General features: G+C 53.0%; 2 protein-coding genes across 2 annotated transcripts; both read right to left on the minus strand.

Moving 5' to 3' along the window:
- Positions 1 to 2049: 2049 nt before the first annotated feature.
- Positions 2050 to 8937, minus strand: PLIN5 (perilipin 5). Its single transcript, XM_016197977.2, has 7 exons — positions 8798 to 8937; positions 7828 to 8023; positions 6852 to 6934; positions 6076 to 6256; positions 4995 to 5194; positions 3589 to 3705; positions 2050 to 3043 (listed from the first exon to the last, which is right to left on the minus strand). Exons 1-7 carry the CDS (start codon positions 8855 to 8857, stop codon positions 2516 to 2518), a joined length of 1365 nt encoding a protein of 454 aa, XP_016053463.1. The 5' UTR covers positions 8858 to 8937; the 3' UTR covers positions 2050 to 2515.
- Positions 8938 to 10947: 2010 nt separating this feature from the next.
- On the minus strand, positions 10948 to 13266 carry LRG1 (leucine rich alpha-2-glycoprotein 1). Its single transcript, XM_016197978.2, has 2 exons — positions 13214 to 13266; positions 10948 to 12381 (listed from the first exon to the last, which is right to left on the minus strand). The coding sequence occupies exons 1-2, from the start codon at positions 13264 to 13266 to the stop codon at positions 11292 to 11294; spliced, it is 1143 nt and encodes a 380-aa protein (XP_016053464.2). The 3' UTR covers positions 10948 to 11291.
- Positions 13267 to 16297: the final 3031 nt, after the last annotated feature.

The raw sequence follows: 16297 nt of genomic DNA on the forward strand, positions 1-16297 counted from the left end.
TGTTTCCCCCTAGCCTGTCCCTGAAACAGATCACAGTCATGTGCTGGTGGGGATTGGGGAGATTCAGCTGGTGGCTCTGGACTCTGTCCTGCTGTTGGGTCTGATGACCCCCAGGTTGTCTCCTTGGAACCATCACTGTGTTTCCCAAACAGTCAAAGAACAAAAGGGGGGATCCCCTGACCTCTCTCCTCTAGCCAACACTTTCTAAAGGTGACATTGGTGGGGGGTAGATTCTGGGTGTGCCCCTCCCCCCGCAAAAATAATAAAGATCATAGCCCTCGCCAGTGTGGCTCAATGGTTAGAGCATCAGCACAACAAAGGGTTGTAGTTTTGATTCCTGGTCAAGGGCATATACCTGGGTTATGGGTTCACTCCCTGCCCCCTGTCTGGGCTAGTGCGGGGGCAACCAGTTGATGTGCCTTTCTCACATTGATGTTTCTCTCTCTCTCCCCTCTCTCTCTCTGTCTTCCCCCCTGCTCCCTCCCTTCCACTCTCTCTGAAAGCAATGGGGAAAATATCCTCAGCTGAAGATTTAAAAAAAAGACAGATTATAAACACCGAGTCAGGTTTCATCCCCTTCTGCCACGGTCCTCCAGGGCTCCCATCTCCTTTGGGGTAAAGGCCCAAGTTCTCCCCGTGGCCCATAGGCCCTGGATGACCTGCTCCTGTCCTCTCCCTGCCCTCATGTACTCCCTTTCTCCTCCCCTCCTCCCACTCTACTTCAGGCACACAGGCCCCCTTGCTGTTTCTCCAACAGGCCAGGCAAGGTCCTGCCCCAGGGCCTTTGCACAGGTTGTGCCTCCTGCCTGGAATGCTCTTTAGTCTTTGCTCATATGTCATCTCCTCAGAGAGGCCTTTCTGGACCCTCTCTGCTATTTAAAAATATACATCTCTCCTTGAAAGCCCACACACTCCCCATTGTCCTTCTCTTTTATTTTTCTTATCATTCTGCTAACACTAAGAAAAGTAATTTACTTATCTTTCTTGTATATTGCCTGTCTCTGATTGTATTGTCAGGTCATACAGGGCAGGAATTTCATCCATTTTGCTCACTGCCATGTCCCCAAGGTGGAGAACTGCCTGGCACACAGCAGATGTTCTATAAATACAGGTGTCCTCCCAAAATGTATACACACTTTAACAGTTGATAGCTCAATTGATATTTCTTTTCAGATTTAACCCATTGGAATTAATAATTATTCAAAGTGTGTATATATTTTTTGGAGACACCCTGTATTTGTTGGATGAATGAATGAGTGAATAATAGCTTCTATGGGTGAGGTGTTTACTAGAATTAGGCATGACTTACCTGTTTTTTAGAGGAGAAAACAGGTTTGGAGAGGAGAAGTCAGTTGCCTACCCATCTGTAGGCAAGGCTGGGACTCAACCCCAGGGCAACAGGGAGCCAGGGAGGTTCCTGAGCAGGGGCAGGGAAGTGAATCAGACCAGTGGGAAGTAGTCAGGGCTCCCAGAGCTGCCCCTGGGCCGGGTCCCAGGGAAGTCAGGGGCCACCCTGACCTCACCGAATCATGCCATGGTTTCCCAACACCCTGCCTGGTCACTGGGGAATCTGAGGGGCAGCCAAGAATGTGGTCAGAGGATGGGAGGGCTCCCATGAGACTGGCCCATGGCCCTTGCCCTGCCTTTGTCTCCCCAATCCTGACCAGTGGAGAAACCACAGCAAGACCAGCAACTGGGTCCAGGGAGGTGGGCATAGAAGGGACTGACCCCTCTAACTTCTTTTTCTTCAAGATTCTGCTCCCTGTAGTTTCCAAGATGTTCATTTATACTAAAGTGTGAACTTTCACTTCAGGAAGCTGCATCTGAAGGGGCAATGCTTAATCCAGGTGGGCTGGGCACTAAAGGTGGAAGTACAGACAGAAAGGCAAGCTGGTGGGAGGGGGGCATTACTCCTTTCAATTCTCAAACCCTAGCTTGTGCCATGCAGTCACACACCTCTGAGGCCCGAGGCACGGTGCAACTGAGACTCACCCCAGCCAGAATAGAGGCCATAAGGCTGTGGACAACACAAAGCACCTTTATTCTGGAGAGCATACCCCAAACAGCAAAGCAAGTGGGTCTGGCAGGCCCAGCTGGTGCAACCCAGCATCTTTGGGGACCCCTCAATCCAGGATGTACAAGCTGGGGAAGCAAGGCAATGCTCGCTTTTCAAAGCCCCAAATAGAAACCATCGGGCAAAATGTGTGTTTCTCAGGAGTTTTGATCAGCTTCTTGGGGTGAAGGAACAGGTGACCGCAGACAGATAAATCCAGCTGGTGACTAGTCGGACCTGAGTTAGGTTCATGTCCCCATATGTCCAAGGAAAAGACTGGGGAAGGTCTGATATCAGTGAAGCTGGTCTAGATTCAGAATTCCACCGGAACCCCTTACTCTGGGCCTGGGCCAGGGTCGAGGCATTGGCTGTTAGTGCTCCTGCATGGCCACTAGGGGGCAGCAGGGTATGGAAGTGTAGGGCAGCCTCTTGCCGCCACTGTGAGGCCGAGGCCCCATCTGGTCAGAAGTCCAGCTCTGGCATCAAGGTGTGCTTGGGGCGGCTGGGGGGCTCAGGCTCCTCTGGAATGTCCTCTGGGAGACCTGTCCCGTTCCGGTGCTGGGCCTGCCAGGCTCTCTGCTGGGCCGGCCAGTCCAGATGCGCCCAGCGCGGGTCAGGGCCCCCCACAACCTCGTCCACCAGGTTCTCCAGGTCGGGCAGGGACTGTGACCGCTCTATGAGGATGGGCGAGAAGGGCCCCACGAGCCAGGGCAACGGCATGGCCTGCACCACCAGCTCCAGCAGCTCGTCCACACAGGCGTGGGCCCGAGCCACTCTGCCCCGGCCCTCGGCCAGCGCCGACGCCGACACGTCCTGGAAGCAGCGCGCGTCGGCGAAGGCGGCCTGCAGGGCGTCCACGCTGCGCCGGACCTCGGCCACCTTCTCCTGGGCACCCGGGGGCAGGCCCCGCACGCTGGTCTCCAGCGCGTCCACTGAGCCCTGTAGCTCCCGCATCAGACTTCGGGACAGTACCAGCGTTTCCAGCTCTGCCTGCGGGGAGGGGAAGGGCGGGGCAGAGCAGGGCCTCAGTGTCCCAGATGGACACATGCAGGGACCGACGTCCTGCTTCATTTTACCCATGGACACACAATGGGACTTTCACCATGCTTTAGTTTACTCCACAGGCACACACTGGGACTGAACCCTGCCTCAGTTTCCCCATGGACACAATGGGACCGTATCTCCCTGCCTCTGTTTTACCCACGGACACAAGGAAACAGCCCTGCCTCCCCAAAAGCAGGAATCAAGGGCAGGTTTCCCTAAAGGACCCACAATGAGACTTTCTCTGCCTCAGTTTCTCCAATGGACACCCAATAGAACTGCATCACCCTGCCTCAGTTTCCTCCATGCACACAATGAGACCAAGCCCTGCCTTAGTTTCTCTTGTGGGCACCCAATAGGACTGTCACCTTACCTCAGTTTCCCATGGACACTCCACCCAGCTGGCCTCAGCAGTTGGTTAGACACAGCTCAGGCCTGGCCTCTGGCAACCCCGGGTGGATCCAGAACCACTCCCTACCATCCTACCATCCTACCTGACTACGGCGGCGGCCGTTCTCCAGGGTGCTCAGACTGCAGTCCCCCCACAGCTCGTGCACCTTCCCAGGGCGGGCTGGGGCGATGGGGGTCACCCCACACTGCACGAGGTCAATCTGTGGGGACCAGAGAAGTGTTCCTCAGAGGTGGAGGGTTTGATTTGGGGTGTCAGGGGAGCCAAGACTGATCCTAGCTTGGATCTGGCCTCAATAAGCATTTACGGAACATCCGTGTGCCACCTCCCGCACCTGCTGATGCAGCTGGCCAGCCTGTTCATTGTCTCCTCTGCCCTCTGGCAGACCCTGTGACCCTTGGTTCTCCTGAACCTCAGACTCTGCCAGGCATTTGCTTATGCTGGTCCCTCTGTCAGGTACATTCTTTCATCTACCTCATCTCTCTTCCTGGTTCACTCCAGTTCAAGTATCGATGTAGATGTCACCCCCTCCAGGAAGTCTTCCTGGAGGGTGTATTCCTCTGGGTCCTAGGGCACCTGCAGTGTTCACCATTATGACCCTGATCCCCTGACTGGACTGTGACTGTCCTGAAGAAGCACTGTGCCTTCAGTACACAGGACAGGGCAGGTATTAAAAGATGAATAGAAATAAATTGTGGCCCATCCATACAATGGAATATTTATTGAGCCATAAAAAGGAAGGACGTTCCGACACATGCTGCAAAATGGATGAACCTTCAGGACTTGATGCTCAGTGAAATAAGCCGACTCAAGGGCTCACAGGCGCCCTCTGTTGGCTGCTGTGGGGAGGACAGCCGGGTCCAGGGGGAGTGCTGAGCGACCAGGTGAGCAAGCGTGGGGGCTGGACGCAGGGAGAGGGAAGGGGGGGGGGGATGTGGGCAGATTCAGGGTGGACTTTGAGGGCAGAGCTGATAATATGGCTGACATGTTAGATGCGGGAGGGTTTGAGAATGCGGGGCTGCTGGCAGTTGAGACGGGGAGAGGGGATGTGGGATAAGCAGGGTGGGGATCTGAACTTAGCCCAGTAAGCAGGAGCTGTCATGTTCCTTGAGCAGGGAGGGATGGACCATGAGGGAAGCAGCTGGATGTGAGCTGGAAGTTAAAGGATGGCGAAGGCTGGAATTGGTGACAGGAGAGCGAGGGAGGAAGTACCTTCTCCCTCTCCGGACCCACTTTAACTGCCTGTAAATTCCAGCTCCCACTTCTCCTCCACAAAACCCCTCCCTTACTTCCCAGGCTGAGTCTTGGCATCCCCTGTGCTCCCCCAGCCCGGGCATCCCTCTTCCCCAGCCCTGAACACACACAGCTAGAGGCAGCTTAGACCAGTTCTGCCTCCCCCTTCAATCTAGCATGGGACCAGGTACTCAGCTGGTGTTCAATCCATGCTTACTGGCCAGCATTACGGGGTGCGGGCAGGCAGAGGGCTCTCACCAGCTCCAGTGTCTCCTGCAGCTGGGCCAGTGTGTCCTGAGCATGATGTTTCTTCTGCCTCAGTTTCCCCAGAGAGTGTTCATATGCTAGGTGGCGGAGCCGTGCTGACAGGGAGCCCAGGCGCACAAAGTAGCCCTGATGTCTCCTCTGCTCTTCCACTGAGCCCACTTCAGGGCCCTCAGCCTCAGCTGCCAGGGCCGCTGGAGGACAGGATGGGGGAGAAGGGGTCAGCGTAGACACCACCTCCATGTCTGTTCACCCTCCTGGGTGACAAGCCCAGGGGCTCCCAAGTTTATAGTTTCCCTTTACCAATATCAACTCATTAAGTCTTCCCTAAACCCTATGATGTAGGCACTATTATTAGCCCTATTTCACAGATGGGGAAAACTGAGGCAGAGAGAGGTGAAGTCCCACAGCATGCCAGAAGCAGAACCAGGATTTAAACCCAGGCAGGCTGGCTCTAAACTATTCTTAACCACTCTAATAAATTGCCTCTTAAAGAATATATCACAAGTGCCTGGCACACAGTAGGTGCTTCATAAATGTCTCACAGCCTTTCTGCTGAGGAGGAAGTACGTCAGCATGTTCTTCTAGTGCCATAGGCAGGGGTTGAGAAGTCAGATTGGCTACAGAATCAGCAGACAATATTAGAACACTGGAGAAAGGTGGGCTTTAAGGAGGTAGATGCTATTCAACCCAAGTGTCTAGTTTTTCAAGGCAAGGCAGAAATTGAGATTTGTAGGGCAAATCTGATTATTAAATGCATGCAATAAGTTAAGACATTTTAAAGGCATTATACAGGTCAGATAATACAATTTGGAGGGCTACCGGTTTGAGACCATGGCCCCCTCAAGCCTTTAAGCCACTTACACCCTTGGGGTCTGGGCTGTCTGGTTTCTAATAGGATGTGGACTGGGGGGCCATGGAAGTGAAGTGGGAGGTCAGGGCTGGGTTCCAGCTCCACATTCCTACTGATCTGTTGTAGCCTTGAATGAGTCCTGAACTTCTTTAATCTGTGACCTCTGGGGATGGAGACTGGGCAGGAGGATTCAGGGTCAGAGTGGGGAGGGGCCAGCCTCACCGAGTTCCTCCTCCGTCATGGGCAGGAAGTGGTCCACCAGCTCCTCCGACTTGCCCAGTACCACGTCCACAGCGTGGCTCATGGAACGCTTTAGCTCCACGCTCCAGCGCCGGCTCTGCCGCGCCAGGCCCACCACGCCTGTCATGCTGCTGGCCACTGCACCCTTGGCTGAGGTCACCACCTGGTGGGAGGGACCCCCTCATCCAGTTGCTATCAGTTTCCAGCTCCCTTCCCTGGCTCCTGGGACTGGGGGGTCAAGGATCCCTGGCCCCTTCCCAGCTCTGGGCCTTAATTTCCCCTCTATAAATTGGAGGAAAATAAAATCTCTCCCTCACAGGATGGTTGAAGGGGTTACTAGCATCTACTGGCACATATTAAGTGCTAGATAAATATGGGTGCTGATTATTTTAAAAAATATTTTTTGATTTTTTTTTTTTAGAGAGAGAGAAGGGGAGAAGGAGAGAGAGAGAAACATCAGTGTGAGAACAGAACATCAATCGGCTGCCTCTTGCATGCCCCTCCACCAGGGATCAAGCCAACAACCCAGGCGTGTGCCCTGCCCTTTTGGTGCACTGGACAAAGCCTAACCAATTGAGCCACACTGGCCAGGGCTGGGTGCTGATTATTTTAATCTCTGTGGTGCTTTTTGAGTTGACCAAAGCCTGATTTGGTCCCAGAGTCCAGCTAGCAGAGACTTTCAGGCTAGGTCTTGGAGGAGGCAGCCTTGCTCCCTCCCATGCCCACCCCCTGCAGATCCCCATGGTCTGGTGCCATACCATCTCCGAAGGTTGCTGGAGAAAGGGTAGCTTCTCCTCCAGCTTGTCCAGGCCTTTGCAGGCAAGATCGTTCACTGTAGCCACTGGAGAGAGGCAGGGAGTGAGAATCTGGGAGGTGATAAGGGAGACGGACACAGGGAGGGACACAAAGAGGGAGTGCTAGAGGGAGAAGCGGAGGGAAAAAGAGAGAAGGGAGGGAGACAGCTAGGGAGAGATCATGGAAGGCCTTCAAGGCCCAGGTGACCTGGCTAGTTTCCAGGGGCTGGAGACTAGGGTATGGGTGAGACACCAGGCTGGGCCCTGTCTCCTTTGTTTTCCCCACCTCTGCCCTGCCACAGGCTTCTGCCAGCACCAAGGTGACTCCACACCCATGCTCAGCTCAGATGCCCCAGCGAGCAGGCTCAAGGTCACTCAAGCCAGCTAAAAAGGAGGTGGGGAGGCCCTGGGCTGGGACCCTCAGGAGACCCCCCCTTCTTCTGTTAAGAGTTTTTCTGCCCCCACCTCCATCAGCTTGTCAGGTTGGACTCCTGAGCTGGTCACAGGTCTAGGAAGATATGGGGCTCAGGGCAGATGGAGGCAGGGACAGAGGGGTAGGGGGGGAAGGGAGGTTGGACAGGCAAAGGGGACCCAAGGCATAACAGGCCAACCAACAAAGGAGGAGGACTTTAAGACAGATGGAATAGGGACAGAAGGAAGGGACCACAAATAAACTGCTAAGGGCAAATGACAGCCAGGTGGTAAAATAGACACTAACAGGTAGAGGGGAGGTAGGACAGGCAAAGAGGGATTAGGAGATGGCACTGGCAGAAGGACTGAGCAAGGATGACACAGTGGCTGGGGCAGGGCCGACTATAAGGGCACACAGGGTAGGCACGGACACCCGGGTCAGGGGCTCTGTCCCAGCACGCCATGCGGATGGAACACGAGAGGGTGGAACCACGAGGCAACCACTGGACTCTCGGGCCAGGGGACTCACACTGAGGCTGCAGGTGACTGAGCAGTGGCTGGGCGTGGTCCAGGGCGCTGGTGGTGAGGCTGCACACGCAGTGCTCAGCCAGGCGGCAGGCAGAGCCCAGTAGTGGGTGCTTATCCTTGGCTGCGCTGTAAGCATCAGAGACAGCAGTGCACGTGGCCCTGACCAAGGGCAGGGCCACAACTCGGTGTACCACGTTCTGTGGGAAGGGGTACAATCAGAGGGGTCCCCAGGGAGGTAGAAGGCTCAGCCACACTTTAGCCCACTTCCTCCCTATGGGCCAGAATTAGAGGTGGGCCAGAGGGTTGGGGGAAAGTGTACTGAACACCTGGCTGTGTACAGCAGAGGAAACCTGCCTGAAGGTACTCACAGGCTCCCATTCCCAATAGCACACACAGAGCATGACAAGTTCTGAAAGAGCCTGGTGGCTCTGGGGCAAAACTGCCTGCATACAGTTCTGGTTCCGCAACCTTTTAGCTGTGTGAGCTTGGGTAAGTGAGTGAACTGCTTGGTGCCTTGGTTTCTCATCTGTAAAATGGGTTTCTAGGGCTGTGATGGGAATTCTAGGAGCCAATGTATGTGAAATGCTTGGAGCAGTGACTGATACAGAGGAGATGGTGTGAGCGCTGGTATTATTGTTATTGTTGTTGTTAAGAGTGCCATGATGGTGGACACAGAAACAGGGAGATATAGGCAGAGACCCAGACGTGGGAGTGGGAAAGTTGGACAGAGGCCAGGTAAGCCAGCTGGGTGTGCTTAGAGAAAGTCTCCTCTCTGCAAGCCTCACTGTGCCCCTCTGGGAAATGGATAGGAGGTGCAGAGATGCCAGCCTCCATGGTCCAAAATGCCCTAAGAGTGTGGTGCTCGAAGCAAAGATAGAGTTAGGAGCGGGTACCCAGCCTACAGCTGTCCAGGGAGGTGCTGTCCCCCATCCTTCCCCATGCCCTGCTCCATAGGAGGTGCAGCCCCTCACCTGCTGGTCCTGCTCCCACAAGCTGGGTCTGCGGGCCTGAGCTGCCTCATCTTCTGACATGCCTGCTGCATACAGGGTCACCCTGGGGGACAGGACAGAGTGAGGGGGGCCAGCCCACTCAGCTCCTTCCCAAGGCCTGAGTTCTGTCTGTCTGGGCTCTGTGACTCCAGCAAATCTTGTTCCTTCTTGGGGCCCTCAGTTTCCTCATCCAAAAAATGAGGGAATGATAATACCTACCTCAGAATGTCATGAGGAGCACAGACAATGCATACACAGGACTCTGCACACAGTAGGTGCACGCTAGAGAGCCTCTGGTAAAGTGGGGGCCCTGTAGTGATTCAAAGCATGGGCGCAGGGTTTGAATCCTGCCATTACCTGCTGTGTGACTCTGGGCAAGTGCCTTCATCTCTCTGGGCTATTTCCTCTTCTGCAAAGTAGAGGAGGTCCCTGCTGTCCCTACCCTGGACAGAACTGTACAAGCAGCTCCCTAAAGGGATGCAGCTGGATAACTGTAGAATCCCAATAAACCCAGTCAGATTACAATCAGGGAAACTGAGGCACACAGCAGTCCATGCCGGGCCCAAGGTCACTCAGCTTAAGCTGACTCACAGTAGGGAGTTCGACCTCAGCCTCCCCGCCTGCAGTTCATCTCTACCCCGTGCCTTCAGAGCTGTGGTCCCCGCCCAACTGGGTCCTGAGCCTCAGCCAACTGGGCCAAGGGTCTCTGCCACCTGCTCCAGCCCGTCACTCCCCTCCTTCCCCCACGCCGCTGAACCCTAGCCTGCCCACCCAATTCGGGGCCCCCGTGCCAGCGGGGAGCTTCTGGACGCCGCCCGCGTGACACTCACCTGGGCGCGCACAGCCTCAGCCCCCAGGTACAGCCGCGGACCCCAGACTCTGGCTCCAGTCTCCGCCCCCGCCGGCCCCGCCTGCCTTATAGTGGCTCGGGAGGCGGGGCCTCCTGGGACTGACCAATGGGGAGAGGCCGTGCGGGGGCGTGCCCTAGGGGTGGGGCTCCGGGACCCCAGGCTCTGCCCTGGTGCTGCGCGAGAGCTGTGCGGTTGCCAAAGCAACTTTGGGACGCTGGATGCCCAAGGATTGAGCTACTTCCGTGGGCTAGCTTTGGCCGCTTGTCACCCTCGCTGTTGCTGCAGAGACAGAGGGGGGCGATCACAGCCCCCACCTCCTACCCCAGTGACCTTGGGCAAGTCCTTAATGTCTTTCTATTTTTAAAAAAATTTATTTAAGAGAGAGGGAGAGACAAACACTGATTTGTTGTCCCACCCATATATGCATTTATTGGTTGATTCTTGTATGTGCCCTGACTGGGGATCGAACCCGAAACCTTGACATATTGGGAGGATGCTGTAACCAACTGAGTTACCCGGCCAGGGCACTTTCTATTTTTTAAAAATCCGCCACTTAACTAAACCAGGAGCCAGGCCGGCCCATTCCCTCAGATCCCCGTTTTACAGATGAGCAAATTGAGGTTCAGAATGCTTAAACCACTTGCTTTGGGTCCCACAGCGACTGAGGGATTTGATTTTAACCCAGCTCTGCCAGGCTCCAGACCCTGGCTTTTTCATCATCACACCTAAAATGATCACCAAAGTGGGCATGGCACTTCTTCCAGGGGGCTGAAAAACCGAGCATGGCCCAAACACTCCCGGCCCCCAAAATCTGATCCTGGCCCCACTATGTCCAACATTGTGTCAGCAGGTGGCTCCAGGTTCTGAGTTCTGAGAACACAGCTCCCTGGGCTTCTGCCCACCTGCCCAGCCCCATCCAGCCTGCCCACGCTTGCCCTGGGTGGCTGCCCTCTGGTTTATCACTGGCCAGCATGACAAATTGTTTGGAGACCTGAAGCAATCTGGTTTAATTTAAACCTTCCCCAGGGCACAAGCTCTGGCAGGAATCCACCAGTAAAATGACACGCCAGCCAATGGGCAGGGTTTTATTTCTAGTTAAGCCACAGGATAGGCAAGAAGAGGAGGAGGAGTCACGGGCCATCAGATCCCAGTGCCATCCATTTGGGATTTCAAGTCCAGCACCCCAAAGCCTGGGTCATGCCTCTTCTTTCCTCCTTCATCCTGGAGACTTAGGAAGTTGACTTGAGAGATGCAGGAACATAGTAAATGCCAATTTGCCCAATTCTGTTTTACAATTATTTATTAAACCCCTTAGGTCTGACGCCTGAAAGCTGAGTAAGAGTCAGCTCAGCCCCAGGCCCTGTACCCAGCAAGCACCCCAAACTGGGGGAGCCAGAGCCAGATAGAGACAGCCCCAGTGTGGCCAGGGTCGTGCCAGAGGGAGGGCAAGTGAGCTGAGGGAGCTGGGACACCAAAAGATCTGGGAAATGGGGAAGGCACTCCTGGAAGAGGGTACAGCTTGAACAAAGGCAAGGAAGCCGGTGAGCCTAAGGGGTGTTTTGGGAAGCATGGGCAAAATGGGTCTGGCAACTATGGAAAGCCTGCCTCACCCTTAAAAGGGGGAATTAATTGCCTAGTGGGGTACAGTATTCGGCCAGGCCTTCCCTACCCATCTCCACCCCAGCCTTAGGCTTCAAATGGGACATGGCTGCGGCCAGGAGAGTCCGGCCCTTCATGGCTTTAGGCTCAACGCAGCATGTGTTATTCCTGAAGAACATCTTGTCTTTATTGTTCACAAGCCACTGATAGAGGTCTTCCAAGTTCTGGTCGCAGATCCAGGGGTTACCGGAGATGTCAAAGCCATTCTTCATGTCCTGGGCTGCCCCAGGCTTCCCCAGGGATGTCCAGAGCCCCTTGGGCACGCTGGTCAGTGAGTTGTTGGAGAGGTCCAGCATGTGCAGCTGCTTCAGACCTCGGAAGGCGCTGGCCGCCACTGTGGCCAGCTGGTTGCCATTCAGGAAAAGGTAGTTCAGGTTTGGCTGGGGCTCCAGCAGGCCCTCTTCGAGTGCTCGCAATCTGTTGCCCTCCAGATGCAGCCATTCCAACTTCAAGGGGCCCCTCAGAAGGTCAGGGGGCAGAGTCTCCAGCTGGTTATTGCCAAGGTCAAGGATGCGCAGGTCCATGAGGTTGGCCAGGAGCCTGGGAGGCAGTGTCCGGAGGTGGTTCCCGGATAGGTCCAGATGCCCCAGGGCTTTCAGGCCACGCAGCGACAAGGCTTCCAGGACTTCCAGCTGGTTTTCCTTCAGCACCAGGGTGTGGAGGGTGGCTGCGCCCTGGAAGAGGCCGGGGGGCAGCCGGGTCAGGGCGTTTTGGGTGAGGTCGAGCACCTTCAGCTGAGGCACAGGCAACAGAAACTTGGCTGAGAGCTTCTCCAGCCCGTTGCTGGAAAGGTGCAGTTCCTGGAGGTTAGAGATGCCCTGGAGGGCGTCAGGTGGCAGCTGGGTGAGGTTGAAGAACTCCACAGACAGGTAGGTGGTGTCAGCTGGGAAGTATCGGGGGAGTTTGGCAGGTGGGTAGCAGTTGACCGAGCTGCCATTCTCTGACTGGAACACCTGGCAGGCTTCAGGGTTTGGGATGACCCCTTGGGCTGAGGGAGCCACAATTAGTAGCAGCAGGAAGAGGGGTCGAGAAAGATGGGGGCCCAGGCCCCCTGAGCTGCAGGCAATGACAGAAGGTGCATAATGAGCCAAAATAAAAATATACCCAGCTCAGTGAAAATATATCCAGAATATGCCCAATTCTTCCCATCCACTTTCACTCCCCAGAACCCCACCTCCTCATTGCTCCTCTGGACTAGAGCAGTCGCCTCCTCCTCTTCATATTTTGAAGGCAAACCCATCCCACAAAACTCCCAACTCCAATGTCCCCTTTTTCACGAAGCTGCCTCTGACTTTGCCAAGCAGAACTCTCGATCTCCCCCTCTGTGCTTCTCCTCTTCCTTCCAGCCCTGACTAAACAAGATTAGGTTATCTATGTCTAGCTCCATTTTGCTTCAAGCCCAGGGTTCCAGGGCAGCAAGAGTCTCTGGGGGTGAGTCCCCACTCCCCACTCCCCCAACCCAGGAATCAAGGGTCAAGCTTTCAAGGTGCCAGTCCTGGAGGATGGGGGCAGCTCTTTGAGCAAGAGACACTATTTATGACACATTTGAGCAGTGAAGAGAACATGAAAAGTCCCTGAAGCAGGTCTGGGGGTAGGCATTTGGCCTTGAGATCTGGTGGCTTACAGTTGGCACTGTAACCCTTGGAGGATTGAGGCTTCTGCTCTTCCCGGTCCTCCTCTAGCAGGCCTCTAAAGTCAGGGGTGGGCTCCCACTCCCTGCCTGGGCATCTGCAGGTGAGAGTGTGTATGGGAGCAAGCCTGTCCTAGTTAGAGCCTGAGTGTTGGTTTGTTCCAGGCAGTAGGCCTACGTCTGGCCCCATGATTTCACTGGGTCAGACAGAATGTCCCTGCCTGTTGTCGGCTCAGGAACGGCAGGGTGGCGACCTACCTCTGGTTTTGCTCTGGGCTCCAAGAGGACATGGTGGCCTTTCTCTTTTCCATCTAGATTCCTTTGGTGTGGTGAGTTGGCCTTATACCTACCTGGGCTGGGGGCAGGGGCACCAACCATAGGGAAGTCCCCACCCACATCCTGTTCCTGATAGGGGCTGAATCTGAGCCAGGCACAGGAAAGGGAGGGGTCAGGATTACAAAATTGTTTCCTGGCAAGGGGAGGCTGCCCACCCCTTCTTGTCCCTGCTTCTTCCCAGTTTTCCTTCCCCTGATTCCTGCTATTGGAAAGTGGGCACCAAGAGTCTCTGGGGATGAGTCCCCATTTCTCCCCTCCCCCACCCAGGAATCAAGGGTCAAGCTTGCAAGGTGCCAGTCCTGGAGGATGGGGACAGTTTTTTGAGCAAGAGGTACAATATATGACACATTTGAGCAAACAGGAAGTGCAGTGAAGAGAACAAAATACACTTGTCTTGAATTTATGACATGTTGTTGGATATATTTTTATTGAAATAATTCTTTAAAAATAGTCTAAAAGCGAGTGATGCCAGAAGTCTTTGCAGCCTTTGAACAATGGGCTGGGAGGGACTAAACCTATTTGTGAATCCCAGCTGTGCTAGGACTGCTATGCTTTATGATCGTGGGCAAGTAGCTAAACTTTTCTTGGCCTCTGTTTCCCCACCTGTAAAGTTGAATTTAATCTCCAAAGGCCCCGTCTACTCTTTCTTTTTTTTAAATTGAATTTGTTGGAGTGACACTGATTAATAAAATTATATAGGTTTCTAGTGTTGCTCTTTCTTCATCCTAAACTGGTGCACTATTTGTTTTGGATCATTTTTTTTTTACTAATGAATGCATTCAGAGGCTACACATTTCCCTTTGAGAATGGCTTTGGCTGAATCTCATGGGTTTGGCTATTTAACGCTTTCATTCTGGTCAAGTTCTAAAAATTCAGGTGTGCTTTGTTATCTTTATCTGTCATGCCTGGCTATGGCCTCTTCTCCCTACCCCATCTCTGAAGGATTTGTCCCTATTCAGCTTTGAGGATAACTGAGTTCTGTCTTAGTGGACCACACAGGCTCAGAGACAAACATGCAGGCTGACAGTGACAGGCACAGAAAAAGAATGACAGATACACATGAATCCACAGACATAGATACTGACACATACATAGACAGAACCTAACAGACATGGACAGAGCAGGACACACAGGGCAGAATGGCAGAGCTGCAAAGACAGTCACACAAAACAGGCACACACCAAAATGGGCAAAGGACCTGAATAGATATTTTTTCCAAAGAAGACATACAAATCCAACAGATATATGAAAAGATGCTCAACATCACTGATCATCAGGGAAATGCAAATCAAAACCACCGTGAGATATCACCTCATACCTGTTGGGATGGCTGTTATCAGTAAGACAAGAAATAAGAACTGTTAGCGAGGATGTGGAGAAAAGGGAACCCTGTTGTGCACTGTTAGTGGGGATATACACTGGTGCAGCCACTATGAGAACAATATGGAGGCTCCTCAGAAAATTAGAAGTGGAGCTGCTATACCATCCAGCAATTCCACTTCTGGGTACTTATCCAAAGTACATGAAATCACTATCTTTAGATATCTGCTTCCCCATGGTTATTGCAGCATTATTCGTGCACACACACAAATATTACTCAGCCATAAAATAAAATGCAAATCCTGCCATTTGCAGCAACATGGATGAAACTTCAGGGCATTATGCTAAGTGAAAAAATTCAGGTAGAGAAAGATAAGTACTATGTGATCTCACTTATATGTGGAATTAAAAAAATGAACTCATTGCCCAGTCAGCATGGCTCAGCGGTTGAGCATTGACCTCGTATCCAGGAGATCGCGGTTCGATTCCCAGTCAGGGCACATGCCCGGGTTTCAGGCTCGATCCCCACCAGGGGTCCTGCAGGAGGCAGCCGATCAGTGACTCTCATCATTGATGTTTCTATCTCTCCCTCTCCCTTTCTCTCTCTGAAATCCATAAAGACACATATATTTTTTAAATGAACTCATAGAAACTGATAATAAAATGGATTTTGCCAGGGGCTGGGGGGTGGGAGGTAATGGGGAGGGGAGATGTTGGTCTAAGGGTACAAACTTGCAGTTAAAAGTTCTGGGGATCTAATGTATAGTGCAGTGACTATAATTGATAATACTGTATAGTATACTTGAAAGTTGCTAAGAGAGTAGATCTTAATGTTCTGATCATACACTAAAAGGTAACTGTGTGAGGTAACGGATATGCTAATCTTATTGTGGTGATCATCTTGCAATATATATGATCATCAGGTTGTGCACCTGAAACTTATACAATGTTATATGTCAATTATATCTCAAGCTGAAAAAACAGACACACACAGGTTCCAGAGGAGCTGTTAGATGCCATCACAGTATTTTGTGTTTGTTTATTATCAGTCTCTCCTATGACAAGGGGAAACCAAGTCTGTCTTGGTTCACACAGTAGGTGCTTAATTGACACCGGCTGGAAGGAAGGGTTGTGAACTGTATAATGACATACACTAAAGCGATCTCTTAAAATGAAATCAGGTCACGTCCCCAGCTTAAAACCCTCCAGTGACTTCCTGTCCAACTTAAAACTGATAAGGCTGGGCGACTGGGGGTGGATGAGGGGCTAGTATTTAGTGAGGATGTTGTTTCAGTTTGGGAAGATGAAGTGCTGGAGATGGATGGAGCGGATGGTTGCCCAACAATGTGAATGGACTTCACGACACTGAACTGAACACTTAAAAAAGGCTCAGATGGCACGTTTGAATTTATGTGTATTTATACATATTTTGCCACAGTTAAAAAAATTGTACTCCTCACCTGCTAGGCCCTGCCAACCTGGGGCCCTACCCTTCTCTCCCTCTTCATCGCCACCTGACCTTCCTTCACCAACTGCTCCAGCTACACTGGCTGCCGCCTCACCCATCCTCCAGGTGAATTTTCCCCTCATGGCCTTTGCACTGGCTGTTCCCTCTGCCTGGAAGCTCTATCTGCACATCTCCCCAGGGCTGTCCCTTCTCACCTGTCTCAGCTCAAATGTTACCCC

Source organism: Miniopterus natalensis, chromosome 4, assembly GCF_054644295.1.
Source record: "Miniopterus natalensis isolate mMinNat1 chromosome 4, mMinNat1.hap1, whole genome shotgun sequence".
Taxonomy (NCBI): Eukaryota; Metazoa; Chordata; class Mammalia; order Chiroptera; family Miniopteridae; genus Miniopterus; species Miniopterus natalensis.

What these genes read in the sequence shown, in the direction of transcription:
- LRG1 (XM_016197978.2), bottom strand. Translation starts at nt 13,266, where the DNA reads ATGGAAAAGAGAAAGGCCACCATGTCCTCTTGGAGCCCAGAGCAAAAC. An exon ending in AGCCCAGAGCAAAACCAGAG is followed by an intron (nt 12,382 to 13,213) that starts GTAGGTCGCCAC and finishes CATTGCCTGCAG; the next exon opens with CTCAGGGGGCCTGGGCCCCC.
- PLIN5 (XM_016197977.2), bottom strand. Translation starts at nt 8,857, where the DNA reads ATGTCAGAAGATGAGGCAGCTCAGGCCCGCAGACCCAGCTTGTGGGAG. An exon ending in TGCAGGAGACACTGGAGCTG is followed by an intron (nt 3,706 to 4,994) that starts GTGAGAGCCCTC and finishes TGGTCCCCACAG; the next exon opens with ATTGACCTCGTGCAGTGTGG. An exon ending in ACGGCCGCCGCCGTAGTCAG is followed by an intron (nt 3,044 to 3,588) that starts GTAGGATGGTAG and finishes CCCTCCCCGCAG; the next exon opens with GCAGAGCTGGAAACGCTGGT.